We start from the raw sequence: 13,856 nt of genomic DNA, 5'->3' as shown, positions 1-13,856 counted from the left end.
AACAGACAACAAAGAATGTGTAATGGTAATTTGCCAAAAGAAATGCAAATGATTAAAGACAAGTGGAGAAAAAGAAATTAAAACATTAGAAGAATCTAGTATGCTTGAGAAAGAATTAAAAGGGAGAATAATCAGAATGCAAAGGAAAGATAGTAATAGTGTGAAAAAGTTTATGGAGGTGACAAGGAAATAAACATGAAAACAAGCCTTTAACATGAACCTACTCTTTGGCTAGTAATTCTACTTAAAGAAACTTATCCTAAAAAAAGAAATTAAGGAAATGACAAAATTTAGTGACCAAATTCATGTTAGTGTTGCTGGCATTGCTAAGAGCTAACAATTATGCAATTGTATAGGGACAGATTATTTAAATAAATTATAGACTATATTCCATACTCTGCAATACCATGTGACCACTGAAAGTGGCGATGTGTTTACTGAGATAAATGATCACAATTCACTTTGTAAAGAAAAAAGCTTATGAAATGGTAAGCACAATATAATTCCATAGGTGCATGTGTACTATATGTGTGTGCATGCACACATGCACGCACACATGCACGCACACACACACACACACACTACGGACTGAAAATAGCACAGCAAGTTGTCACTAGTTGTGACCAGTGACATTCTCATGATGCTGGCATTAAAAGTAATTTTTACTTTCTTATTTATACTTCTCAGTATCTTCTAAATCTTTATTATGAGTATGCCATGCACTGATAATGTTCAACATAAAAGTTCGGATAAAGCTGACTTTCTGAGGTATAACAGGGATTGTGCAGAGAAAGGGTCTGGAAATGGTCCTGGCATCAGCTCAGAAAACACTAACTCTTTGGAAAATCTTTCCCTGTGGTAGTTTACTTTCATGCCTTAATCTTAACCATGTGTGCATGAATATGAGCACAGAAAATAATGAGACTTGTGGAACTAATTCCAATTTCAAATCACTTGGGTGTAACTGCACATTCAGAGCCATGTGCAACTGGATGGATGTAAAACCAAGGGCCTGCTCTGCTTCATTCTTTTACCAAGGCACTTTCAGTGATGGCCAGGGATATGTCGGGGCCAGGACACAGAAATGAGCGAGGCAAAGCCCGGGCCACCCAGACACCCCAGGCTAGGATACTATCCAAGTGCAAGGGGGAAGATACTGGAGTAGAGGGACTGATTCTGGAGTTCAGAGATAGGAAGAGGAATCAGGGGGAGCTGTCGGGGAGGCCTGGAAAAGCTTCAAAAAGAGTGAAACATCAGGGGGAGCTTACAGGTGAGCAGGAATTCACAAGATCTGCATGCAGGGACATTGAGTTTGTCTCGGGCTCAAATGAATGTATTTGAAAATATGAGGGCAGAAGATGAGGATGATGAAGGTGATGGCAGCTGCTGGTATTTATTAAGCCCTCTGTGCCAAAAATCACACTGTGTCTACATTAACTCATTTCACCCTACCCGCTATGGTAAAGTAGACACTCTTATTTCTATCTTACAAATTCGGCGGCGGGGGATCCAAAGAGATGATGTAAGCACATTCACAGTGAGAGAAAAGTGTGACATAACAAGGGCACATACAGTGCCACCAAAAGATGAGGATCTATTTAGGAAGTGGCGTTTTTCCATTCAAGAAATCTCGGAATCCTCGTGGTGCTCTTAAAAGCTATGCCAGGAGCTGAAGGTACAGAGACGAGAGAACCACAGGCCAAGAGGAAAGCCTCACTCTCATAGGAAAGACAACATGTCCACAATAATGTCATATATGTGATCAAGAAATAATACCAAAGAGCAATTGATTCTGGTGAAGCCTCGGGAAGAGGGGACACATCCCAACAGAGGCCGTCAAAGATAAGCTTTTATAAAATAAACAAGAGCTCTCCAAAAATATCTGGCAATGAAAGAAAAACTTTTCGAGTATCCAGAGCAAAGAGTGAAGATGTACTAGGGCAGAATGAATGTGGGATAATTTCTGATACTGTTATGGAGGTGCAAGTGGGCGAAATAATAGAATTGGCAAGATTTGATGAGCAACTGGATAAACAACAGGAAGAAGGAGTGAGATCAGGGCCTGGGGAGAAAATGAGGCAATTTCCAGACACAAAAAACAGACGTAAAGGAGGCTATTGCAGGGTCTCAGCAGTGAGGCCCAATCATTTTCTCTGTTTCCTGTGAAGCAGAGAATCCACCTGACAGTTGGATGTGGGGGTCAACTTGTTTATTCCAGAATAAATCAAGAAAATACAACCAGGTGCCTTTGGGAACATGGGGTATGAAGCTAGAGACAGCCAGGGGTGTGTTCAGTGACTCACAGCTTAAAAAATTCAAAAACGGTACATAAATTTGAAAATTCTCCATTTAAAACCATCAAATTTTAAACCATCAAATTTAAATTCTGTAATGTTATTAATCTTGAAACTGTCAGTATATATATTTTTAAATGCAGGTACATAACAGAATAATTTTAACTACAGCAATATTAGAGCTACAATGTTAAGATATACTATACCTTTAGGTGATAATGAGGTTTTAGATAAATTTAAATGCTTTAATCCCTTTGGGAGTTTGGCAAACTGAATACTTAAAGAGGACACACCTGAAAAAGGAAAAAAGATTATTAGAATTTTCAAGTACTCAGAATTGTGTTTGACAATGCATAAAAATTAAATTTGATTCCAATTAAACTGTCCACCTTTTTTCTGCCTGAAGTCAGAGCTTATTTTCTAATCATTTACTATCATGACTCCTTTTCTTCCTGTCCCAACTACTGTGTAGGAGAAGAGGAAGACTGTTTAATTAGGCAAAACAGTATCCAACTCTTTATCATTACAGATAGTTTTCTTTGGGACAAGTGCCACCCTCTTCTCATAATCCTATCTGAAATGCAAATCCTCTTGGGAAGAGTCATAATTGTTCCATCCTTTTCTTTTTAACCTCTGTCTAATGAGTTGCCTCTCTGCTGGATGAGCAGATGCATGCTCTTTAATTATTGTCAGGAAGAATGGAATAATATTAACTATTCAGATAACAGCTTCACTTTTAGCAGATGGATTCCCATACTTAATTGGCTTAGGGTTAACAACCTCAGAACAGGAGAGCATGTTTACATTTCTTATAGGTGTGTATTCTAACTTGCAATAACTCACCAAGAATTTGTATTATTTAAAACTATGTATTCTTTAAATTTAGTGGCCAGAGTAGAAGCTGGAAACACCAGTCCATTCATTCATGGACTGTAAAGAAAGTAGAAGGTTAGGAGATAAGTAATAGATAAACAGGTGTCCATCCCTTAGGGTCTTCCAAACAGGTCCAGTTGCAGGTGGGCCTTCGGTGTCGAGGTCCATGCTCTCGGGGAGGCTCCTTGCAGAGGACTAAGTTTGAGTTCCCCTAGACTCAACTCTTACATTCTGGGCAGCAATAACTATTCCACTGGTTGCTGCCCTGTTACATAACCCCAGAGTCTCTACAAATCTTAAAAAAATATATAAAAAATAAGTACTGTAGAAATAATATAAAGGTCCTACATCTTGACTAATAAGCCTTGAGATGAGTTGAGTGTCTCCCCAAGGAAGCTGGGTGTTCTGGGAATCCCTGCCTCTCTCTCCAGAGTGTTCCAGTGTCAAGGAAAAAAATCACCTGATTAAACAATGTTGAACAAAACACATCTCCAGATTTGAATATGCTAATCCATAAGGTAAGTCTTTGCAATCCATCTTCTGCAGAGTTAATGAGCAGGAGGCAAGAAAGATGGAATAATTGTTAAAAGTGCTTAAGAAAAAGGGCAAAAAAAGAAGTGGAAAAAGGAACAAAGAAAAGGGAGAAATACAAAACTAGTAGAAAAACAGATTTTCATCCAAACTGACCAGTAATTTCATTAAGTATAAATGCACTAAATACCAAATTATAAGTCAATGATGGTTTATCTGAATAAAAATACCAACTGTTTTTAAGAGACACACCTAGCAACATAGGTATTCAGAAATGAACATAAAATAATGGGAAAAGATACATGCTATGACCATTAACCAACAGATATGTGAGGTAGCTATAAGAAGGAGTTACATTTTGAAAGTATTTAATACAGACAAATGGGTCATTTCGTCGATGACAAGGATACAATCATCCTAAATATGTATACTATAATTAACACAGTCCAAAAATATAAAAATAAATCTGACAGAAAAGGAAATAAATGCAACACACACACACACACACAAAACTAACTACAGAATACATTTCTTTAGAGCACTCAATGAACATTTACCAGATGTGACCACTCACTAAGCCATAAAGTCTCACTACATAATAGAATATTGATACTGTGAAATCATACCCAAAAAATTTTAACTGCCTTGTTGTATGTTCCTGAATTGCTACTGCTAGAATGGAATTAAGATATAAATTATACCCACAGAGTAATGAGAAAATCCCCAAATAACTATAAATTAAATGACTCATTTCTAAATAGCAAATGAATATAAGAAAAAAAATCACAATTGAAATCTGAAAACTATTTTGAGTGAATTAAAAACTATGATTTTAATTTTTTTTTTTTTTTTTTGGTACCAGGGATCGAACTCAGGTCCTTGTGCTTGCGGGGCAGGCTGCAAAACCACTGAGCTAAATCCCCGGCCCCAGCATTTCTGAGATATAACTAAAGGCATACTCAGGGGGAAATCAATAGCTCTAAATGTATATATTAGTAAGCAAGAAAAGTTGGCAAATAATTATCTAATCATCCCTACATCAAGATTTTGAAAAATAGCAAATTAACTCAACCCTATCTCCATAAATGAAAAGACTGTCACAGTAATAAAAAGGAAGCACTCAAGTAGAAAATAGCAATAAAAAAAAAGCAGCCCCCCACCTCGACCCTTCTTCCTCTCCTTATTTACAAAAGCTTGGTTTCCATTTTCTTTAAACAAAGGGTGGGAGGAATGGGGAAAAAATCAGCAGCAAGATATATCCTATACAGGTACAAATTCCCTATGATGAATGTGATCATTATGTATACTGAAAGTGTATCAATAACTGTTTTGCTTCAAAATTACAAAAAACAAAGGAAATTATTTTTAAAAAAAGATAGTGCCTGATAGTGCACTTACAACTGCTTTCTATTCTTTGCATCCATTTTTCACTGTTGGCTTTCTGCTTGCTTGCTTCTCTCCTCCTAACACTCCAGTAAAAACATTATTAATGTAAACATTTAGGGGTTGAGTTATACCTACAATTTCTTGATTTTATTTCACTAACACTCCTTTCTTCAGAAGATGCTGTGTGCCAGATCTGGGTTTGTTTTAGAACTGAACTATAATTAAAAGTAATCTTGTTTTGAAAAAAATAAGCAAATTCAACAAAGCTAGTTCTTCAAAGGGACTAATAAAGTTAGTAAACCCACAAAGACCAATAAAAAATAACTCCACATGTGTACATATGACAGAGAGATCAGATTATCAAAATCAGCTATTAAAAAACACTGTCAGAGATACAACAGACATAACTGAAGGTTATAGAGGAGATATAACTAAAGGTGCAAAAGAACCTGCAAGTTTAAAAAAATACCATTTTAGAGGAAATGGACGAATTCTTTTTTGTTGCTGTTAAATTCTTTTATTGGTACATTGTAGGTATACAACACAATTACATTTCTCATTGGGAATTGTACCTTTACATAATGCATCTTGGTTCTTATTTTTTTCCCCATTCCTAGCCCTCCCTTCACGCCCTCCACCCTTCCCTATTTACAAAGACTTTATTTCCATTTTTTCCATTTCTCATCATTTTTCCTTTCCCTTCTTCTTTCCTTTCCCCTGCCCCTCCCACTATCCCTACCCCTTTGGACCTTTTCTACCTAGTTTTCATTATCAATTATTCATTCTAATCATTGGTACATTTTAGGTATACAATATAATGACATTCATCACTGGAAATTCGCACCTTTACATAGTCTCTCTTGGTTCTTATTTTTCACCCTTGCCCTGCCCTCCCTTCAACCCCTCCATTCCACCCTATTTACAAAGATTTTGTTCCTATTTTTCCATTTTCTCATATTAATCCCATTCCCTTCTATCCTTTCCCCTAGCCCTCCCACTTCCTTCCCCTTTGCCTCTTTTCTTCCTATTTCACATGACCTATTATACATTTTAGTCCTTATTTACACTTTCAGTTTCTCACACCAGAGAAACTATTTGGTATTTATACATGTGTGTCCTATTTATTTCACTTGAGAGTATCGCCTCAATGTGCATCCATTTAGCTATAAATGTCTCTAGTTTCTCATTCTTTATGGCTGAGTAGTACTCCATTTTATAAAAAAAAACACATTTTCTTTAACCAGTCTCCAGCTGATGGGCATTTGGGCTGTTTCCAAGTTGTAGCTATCACAAACTGTGCTGCTATAAACATGGGCACACATATATCACTGTGGTATGATTCTTTTAATTCTTTGGGGAAGATCTCCAGCAGTGGAATAGCGGGGTCAAATGGGATTTCCAGTCCTAGTTCTCTGAGGTATCTCCATACTGATTTCCACAGTGCTTGCACCAGTCTACACTCCCACCAGCAGTGGAGCAGGGTTCCTCTTTCCCCACAGCCCCGCCAGCATTTGTTATTGGTTGATATCATGATAGCAGCCATTCTTTTTGGAGTGAGGTGGAATCTCAGCATTGTTTTCATTTCCATCTCTCGAATGACCAGTGATATTGAACATTTTTTCATGTATTTATTTGCTATTTCTACTTCTTTGTCTGAGAAATGTCTGTTCATTTCAGATGCTCATTTTCGGACTGGGTCTTTAAATTTGGGAGGTCTGATCTTTTTAAGTTCTTTATAGATTCGAGATAGTAGACCTTTGTCTGAGGAAGAGCAGGTGAAGATTTTTTCCCACATTGTGGGTTGTCTCTTCACACTGCTGGTGGTTTCTCTTGCTGTGCAGAAGCTTTTTAATAAGAAGAGATCCCACTTGTTGATTGTTTGTGCTACTTCACGGGCAACTGAGGTTTTGTTCATAAAATCCTTTCCTACACCGATGTCTTCAAGGGTTCTACCTAACCTCTGTTCCAACTGGTTCAGAGTTTCTATTTTAATATTTAGATCTTTAATCCATTTTGATTTTAGTTTAGTGCATGGTGAGAGATACAGGTCTAGTTTTAATCTTTGGCAAGTTGAAACCCACTTTTTCCAGCACCATTTATTAAAGAGGCTATCTTTCCTCCAGTGAGGGTGTTTGCCTCCTTTATCGAAGATGAGATGGCTGAGTGTGTCTGGCATTGTTTCTGCATCTTCTAATCTGTTCCACTGGTCCTCAGGTCTGTTTCTTTGCCAGTACCATGCTGTTTTTATCGCAGTAGCTTTGTAGTATAGTTGCAGATTGGGGATTGTGATACCCCCTGCCATGTCTCTGTTACCTAGAATTGCTTTTGCTATTCTGGGTTTCTTCTTGTGGAAATGGACAAATTCTTTATGAAAAATACAACAAACCAAAATTAGTAAGAAGTAATTTCTACAGCCTTCTAACCATGCAAGAGTAGAAATCTGCCATTTTATTTTTTTTTCCCAGTGCTGGGGATGGAGCCCAAGGCCTCATGCATGCTAAGCAAGACCTCTACCACTGAGCAACATCCCCATTCCCAAGAAAACAAATCTCCAAAAACCTTGCCACAAAGAAACCACCCCCTGAGAAAGCCAAATACAGAAGACTATACACTACATAATTTAATATCTATTAAGATCAGGAATAGGCAAATCTCAGCTTCATTACAGAAGTCAGAACAGCAGTACTGTACGTTCTCCAGGTGCTGCAGGGCTGAGGTTGGGATTGCTGCGGCAAATCTCACGGGAACCCTGTGGAGCACTGTAAGGCTCTACTGCTTCTTCTTCCTGTGTGTGTGCATGTGCGTCTGTGCTAGCAGGGATAGAACCCTGGGTTATCACACTGAGCTATATCCCTAGACCTCTTTTTAGAGACAGGGTCTCACCAAGTCACGCCTGGGTTTGGGTGGAACTTGCAGTGCTCCTGCCTTAGTCTCCTGGAGTGCTGGGATTACAGGCATGCACTACCATGCCAGGCTTATATTCTATTTCTTGATCTTGGTAGTTCTTGCACAGCAGTGTTCACTCTCCAAAATTCATTAAGACAAACTGAGAGCTCACGTTTGGATGTTGAATATCCTTGAAAGCCCAGATGTAAGGCTTAATCTCTAGGAGGACTCTTCAGAGAAGGTGGATCCTCTAGGACCAAGGGCCTTGTGGGAGGTCCTTAGGTCTTAGGAGAGCACCCTCCAGGGGATTACGGGACCCTGATCTCTTCCTCTTTCTCGCTGCTTCCTGTTGTATGACACATGTGGTTTTGCAACTACCAGGATGGCTGGCTCAGAACAGACCCACAGTAAAGGGCTGATCACTCACTGTCTGGAACCTCCCCAAGTGTGAGCCAACACAGCCCCATCCTCTTTCCCAGTGTGTGATCACAGCTGTTCCATTACAGTGACAAAAGCTACCTAACACATTTGGAATTGAGCAGCTTTTCTGGGTGTTCCTTATACTTCAATGAGAAAAATTATTACAAGAAATTCAGACTGGAAGAATAAAAAATACAAGAATCTCAGTTTTAAATTTTGATAGGAATTATCACTGCCCACAATGAGAATTCTTTTCCATTATTTTCTTTTACCTACCAAAGTATATGCTCTAACAACATTAACAAAAACAATATTCATAAAGCCAAATTCCATATCTTCAAATCATTCTAGAAATATTATCCACTAGATAAAAATTTTATCTGCTAATACCTGCCACAAAACTTTAAATTTGTTGCTCTCTGGATGATTTATTTTGTTTCGTTCTTTGAAAAGATGACAATTTAAAAACATCTAGCAATTTTTTGTGTCAGACACACCTGTAGCATCACAGGACTCTGTAAATGTCTGTATTTAAATGAAAGATCACAATGGAACATTGTTTACACTGCTGGAGACACCCACCCACCTGCTCACGCCTTAATGAGAGAAGCCATTAGAAAGGAATAAACAATCCAATATTTTCTCCAGAAATATATCACACCAAAAGTAATACAAGAAATAATTCTGAATAAAGGTGAGTCAAAGTCATGTTGAATAGGTTTTTTTTGAAAAACAGGTATAAAGGTAAATAGGATTAAAAGTGAGGAAATAAAAGCACAGAGAAAGATGATTTAATCAAATTTTAAGTAAGCTTTTAGCAACACACAATGGCTACTTAAGAGCATCTAATTAAAACAACAGCTTTATATCCTATAGGAAAGTTTTTTTGTTTTTTTTCTTTAAATGATTTTTTTTTTTTTTTTGGTACTCGGGACCTTGTGCTTGCGAGGCAGGTGGCAGAACCACTGAGCTAAATCCCCAGCCCAAGGAAGTTTTAACAAGTGATTTCTCTTGATGCTTTGAAAAGAAACCCAAAATATATTATAGGCTTCCAAGATAACAAGATTAACTGCTGACAGCTGTTTACTTAAAAAAAAAAATCCAAAAGCGACTTTCTTTCTTGATAAAATGTTTTAATCTTGGCATCCATAATTCATAAATATATTGCATTTCTTCTTTAAGGAAATACCCTTGCTATCTACTCCTAAGAGGAGAGGCATAACCAGGGGTCAGTACTGTTCACCTAAAATAATACGAGAGCCAAGAGGATCACAAGCTGGAGGCCTAGGCCTGGGAGACTTAGTGAGACTCTCTCCCAAAAAATACTGGGTATAGCTCCCTGGTAGAGTGTCTCTGGGTTTGATCCCTGGAGCAACCATTACTACTACTACTTCTACTACTTCTACTACTACTACTACTAATAATAATAATAACAATAATAATAATAAACAGAGGGCTTAGGGGTGTAGCTCAGTGAAAGAGCACAAACTGCATACTCAAGGTCCTGGGTTCAATCCCTAGCACCAAAAGCCAGAATAATAATAAGAGAGAACTAAATTAATCTGTGAAATATACTCTTGATCCTTAAAATATACACTGGAGTAAATGTAACTACCACAGTCATGTCAGAGTAGAACCCTGAGAATTAATCATGGTATGTCAAGCTGAATGGAGGAAAACTACCTGACAGATTAGAGGAGCGCTGCTCTGAGTGTGTGTGTGGATGACTGACATGTAAGCCAGCAAACTGATGGGGAAGATCCACCCCTGGTGTGGGTGGCATAACCAATAGGCTATAGCCTGGATGGGATGAAGGGGGAAAGAAAAAGAAAGTGTCTCCAGTGTGGAGGAGCACTGGTCTTTTCTATCAACTTTGGAGCTCAGTTTCCAGTTTCTTCAGCCTTCTAAAACAGACTTGCCTGGCAACTCCACAGTGAACATCCAGGCCTTCAACCTGGGACCTACATTATGGATCCGTCTTTTTCTGCTGCTTCCATCTTCCTGGGATGAACAGCTACTATCTCCTCTGACTCTCTGGCACAAAGATAACCATTGTGGATTTGTAAGCCTATCTAACTACATCCCCTTGCATAATTATACATATATATATATTTTTTTTTCCATTGATTCTGTTTCTCAGAGAAGCCTAAGACAAAACCTTTAAAATAAATTAAGTCATTGTACAACTAATTAAAATACAATAACTCTTCAAATTTTAAAGTCGCATATTTTTATTTCTACATTATAAAAAGTTTGCTTATAGAAATGCTTCATATATTTCATATAAAGTTTTCCATATATTCTATGTAGGGATGCAGTACACTACAGAGAATCAGAAACAATTTTACCTTGAATCAGTTTTATCTGGATTAAAATTAAGCTGCAAGAACTGGGAGAACTGCCCTCATTTCTGTTAAGTCTCAATCCATTCAATAGAAAAAATAATAGCACTACAGTCCATTGCTGGGCTAATGCACAAAAAGTTTTAGCACAGCATAGGACACATAGTAAATGCTCCATGAGTGCTGGCTATCATAATAAAAATGATCAGGCACAATACAAACACCGCAAGATATAATCAACACTCTTCACAGGAAGGACGCATTGGTTCAGCCTTTCTAGATTCTGCAATGTAGCATATTTAATTGGGCAGCAGACGTTTTAAGGCAATGTGGGGCTGCGATAATGGAATTTGTCATGATATGTTTGGAAGAATCTTCCCTTGGGAAGATGTCTTCACAGAGAAAATTATAAATTGAAGAACTCAAAACAATAGATGTCAACAACCAAAGCAGAGATGATAGTTTTTAAATACAGACATTAAGAAAAGAGAAGCGTGATGTATTTATCCTCTGGAAGAGAAACTTAGGAGATTGGTCACTTGATCTCTAAAAATGTAACAGGTTATGCAAAGGACTCTACTTAGGGAACATTCAGAAATGGGAGTCTTCAAATATAAATAAATTAATAGTGGCTGGCAGTCAAAATCTCAAGACAAAACATTTACTTTTTTACCTTCCCTGTACTTTCTGAAGCACTCACTTCATGATGCTACACTAGCAAGTGATCACCAAGAAAACCCATCCATTCAAAAAAAAAAAGAAAAAAGAAAACCTGTCCTTACACGGAAATGACACAGGAGCCTTTTAAACATATGGTTAAAAAATAAAGCACAGCCTTCAGGGCTATGAATTTAAATTTACTGCTATAAGCTTTCACTTGGAGATATTAATAGATTACCTTTCTTATGAATTTTTTTAGTATGTGTCATATTTAGAAAAAAAAGGGCTAATTTTTATATCTTCCTTCAAAATGAAGCTATTATATAGTTCCTTCGGGTTCAAAGCATTTTTGCCTACTAAAAAGTAATTATCAAATGTTTAAATGACAATTTCCTATTTGATGTTATTATCTTACAAACACAGAAAATTGAGTTGACATCACAAATTTAACCCCATTAATCATGTATGTGCTTAAAAATCAACACTTAGAAATTCTGGAGTCATTATGATTTATATAGTAGAAAAAAAAAGACTTAAAGGTAGGTCTTTGTTAATTTAGAGCATCATTATTAATAATTTAACAAAATTCTGCCTGTGGAGTCTGGCAACATGATATGGGGGAAACAAACACCCTCTTTTGTGTCTGTTAGAAAGCACACAATTGGAACATCCTAGATGTCCAAACACAGGTGAGTTAAAATTTTAGATTTGTACCAGTTCCCAATTTTTTTGGTAAGCTCAGAAACACAAAGAAAAGTGAACAAATAGAATACAATAACCTATTTTCATTTTAAAAATGAAAGTGAAAGAGTCAAGAATTGAGAATATAAATTAAGAATAAGAATTCCTATTCCTAATTGTAAGAATTAAAAAATATAAAAATTCCTAATTCCAAGAATTAGGAATATAAGCAGATATTGAAAAAATTACATCAAAACACTTAACTTCTGAATGTTCTAAAATCCCAATTTATGTCATTTTAAAAATGCTTTACACTGTGTAACCATAAAAATATTAATTAAATGTGATTACAATAATGAATCCAAAAAAGTACTTTCCAATTCACGTCTGTCTCACAGAAACCCAGTAACTTAAAACATTAATGGTTTAAGAAAATGTAGTGACATACTATGGAATAAGCCAGTGTTTTTTCAAATACCATGCATAAAATTGTTTCATTCCTTTTCCAAAGGAAATCTAGCTAACCAAATAAGAATATTGCCAAACACAGCATCGGAGACTGACTGGTCAGGAAATCCTAGAAGGGAATGTGAACAAGTGATATTGGGTACTACTCTACAAGCTTTGTCCAAAATATGTAAACATATCATGTTTCCTCATCTGAAGACAGGAATGACAGTATTTGTCTTGTTTATCTTTGCTGGGCTATTTTTGTGAATAAAATAAAGTAGTAAAAGCTAACATTTACTGAGTGCATGGCACGTAACAGGCTATTCTTACCCTTTTGTGTATATGACCTCATTTAATTCTTCAAACATCTTTAGTCAGTGGTTACCATTATTACCTACTTTAGAGACATGGAGAAGTTAAGTAACTTGTCCAAGACAACTCAGCTAAATGCACTGGAGCCCAGAATGAAAACCATGGTCTTTTGTCTCCTCAGAGCACTGATATACACTGAGAGGTACAAAAGGAGAAAAGCACCAAAAATGTAAGCAGCAATCCCAGACCCCATTTCCGCTGTCTTATTTAGAAGATGAAATCAGAGTCACCACAGTTTTCTGAGGAAAGGTAGTAGGGTACCTCAGAACCACATCTCCAAGAGAAATACTCTGACATAGGGTTTTTCTATTTTCCTGTTATCAGATTTCTTATCATAAAGACAAACTATGTGACATCCACAACTTAAAGGAGGAAATGGTTTATTTGGCTCGTAGTTTCAGAGGTTTCAGTCCATGGTTAGCTGGCTCCAAAGCAGAAACATCATGGCAGAGGATGGGTGGAACAAAGCTGCTGGCTTCATGGCAGCCAGGAAGCAGAGCACGGGGAAGAGCACCAGTAAGAGACTCATCCTCCAAAAGGCACAACCCAGTGATCCACCACCTCCAACAAGGACCCACCTCCTACCAGTACATTTGGTTATGAACATAATTAACTCGCTCAAAGGTTAGAAGAAGACCAAGAGCGAGCCGGTAAACAGGCCCTGTCTTGCAGCCAGTCTAAGAGCAGCTGCTGTGTGCGTGTGCATGTGTCTGTGAGAGAGAGAGAGAGTGTCTCTCACTGCCCTGCTTTTGCGTCACTGTGTGTGCGTGCTGCACCTTCATCTGCTAAGTCACACTCTGATCTTCACCACTATCAGGAACTGTGGGCCTGTCCTTTAGAAACAGATATGTCAAGGAGATCAAGCTGCAAAGAATGGGGATTTGCTGGATCAATACTCATATCACAAGGCCAGGAGCTAAACTTTCTCCCTGTGAGTTTCCAAATGAGTCCCTGAGAGGAA

At 37.4% G+C, this 13,856-nt stretch overlaps 1 protein-coding gene across 13 annotated transcripts in view; it reads right to left on the bottom strand.

Annotated features, from left to right (window-relative positions):
• Carmil1 (capping protein regulator and myosin 1 linker 1) overlaps window positions 1–13,856 on the bottom strand; it is a 305,246-nt gene that overhangs the window by 118,716 nt on the left and 172,674 nt on the right. For all 13 annotated transcript variants that reach the window (XR_015439361.1, XR_015439362.1, XR_015439363.1 and 10 more), the window contains one exon: window positions 2,501–2,587. Coding sequence is in view for 10 of the 13 variants with exons in the window: in XM_087181828.1 (XP_087037954.1) it covers window positions 2,501–2,587 (87 nt within the window). In the remaining 3 variants the exon portion in view is untranslated. The remainder of the gene's footprint in view (window positions 1–2,500; window positions 2,588–13,856) is intronic.

This window comes from Heterocephalus glaber, unplaced genomic scaffold (genome assembly GCF_053883595.1).
Source record: "Heterocephalus glaber isolate CG9 unplaced genomic scaffold, H.glaber_assembly_v1.0 deba00001472, whole genome shotgun sequence".
Taxonomy (NCBI): domain Eukaryota; kingdom Metazoa; phylum Chordata; class Mammalia; order Rodentia; family Bathyergidae; genus Heterocephalus; species Heterocephalus glaber.
This window is presented reverse-complemented; position numbering and strand designations above follow the sequence as displayed.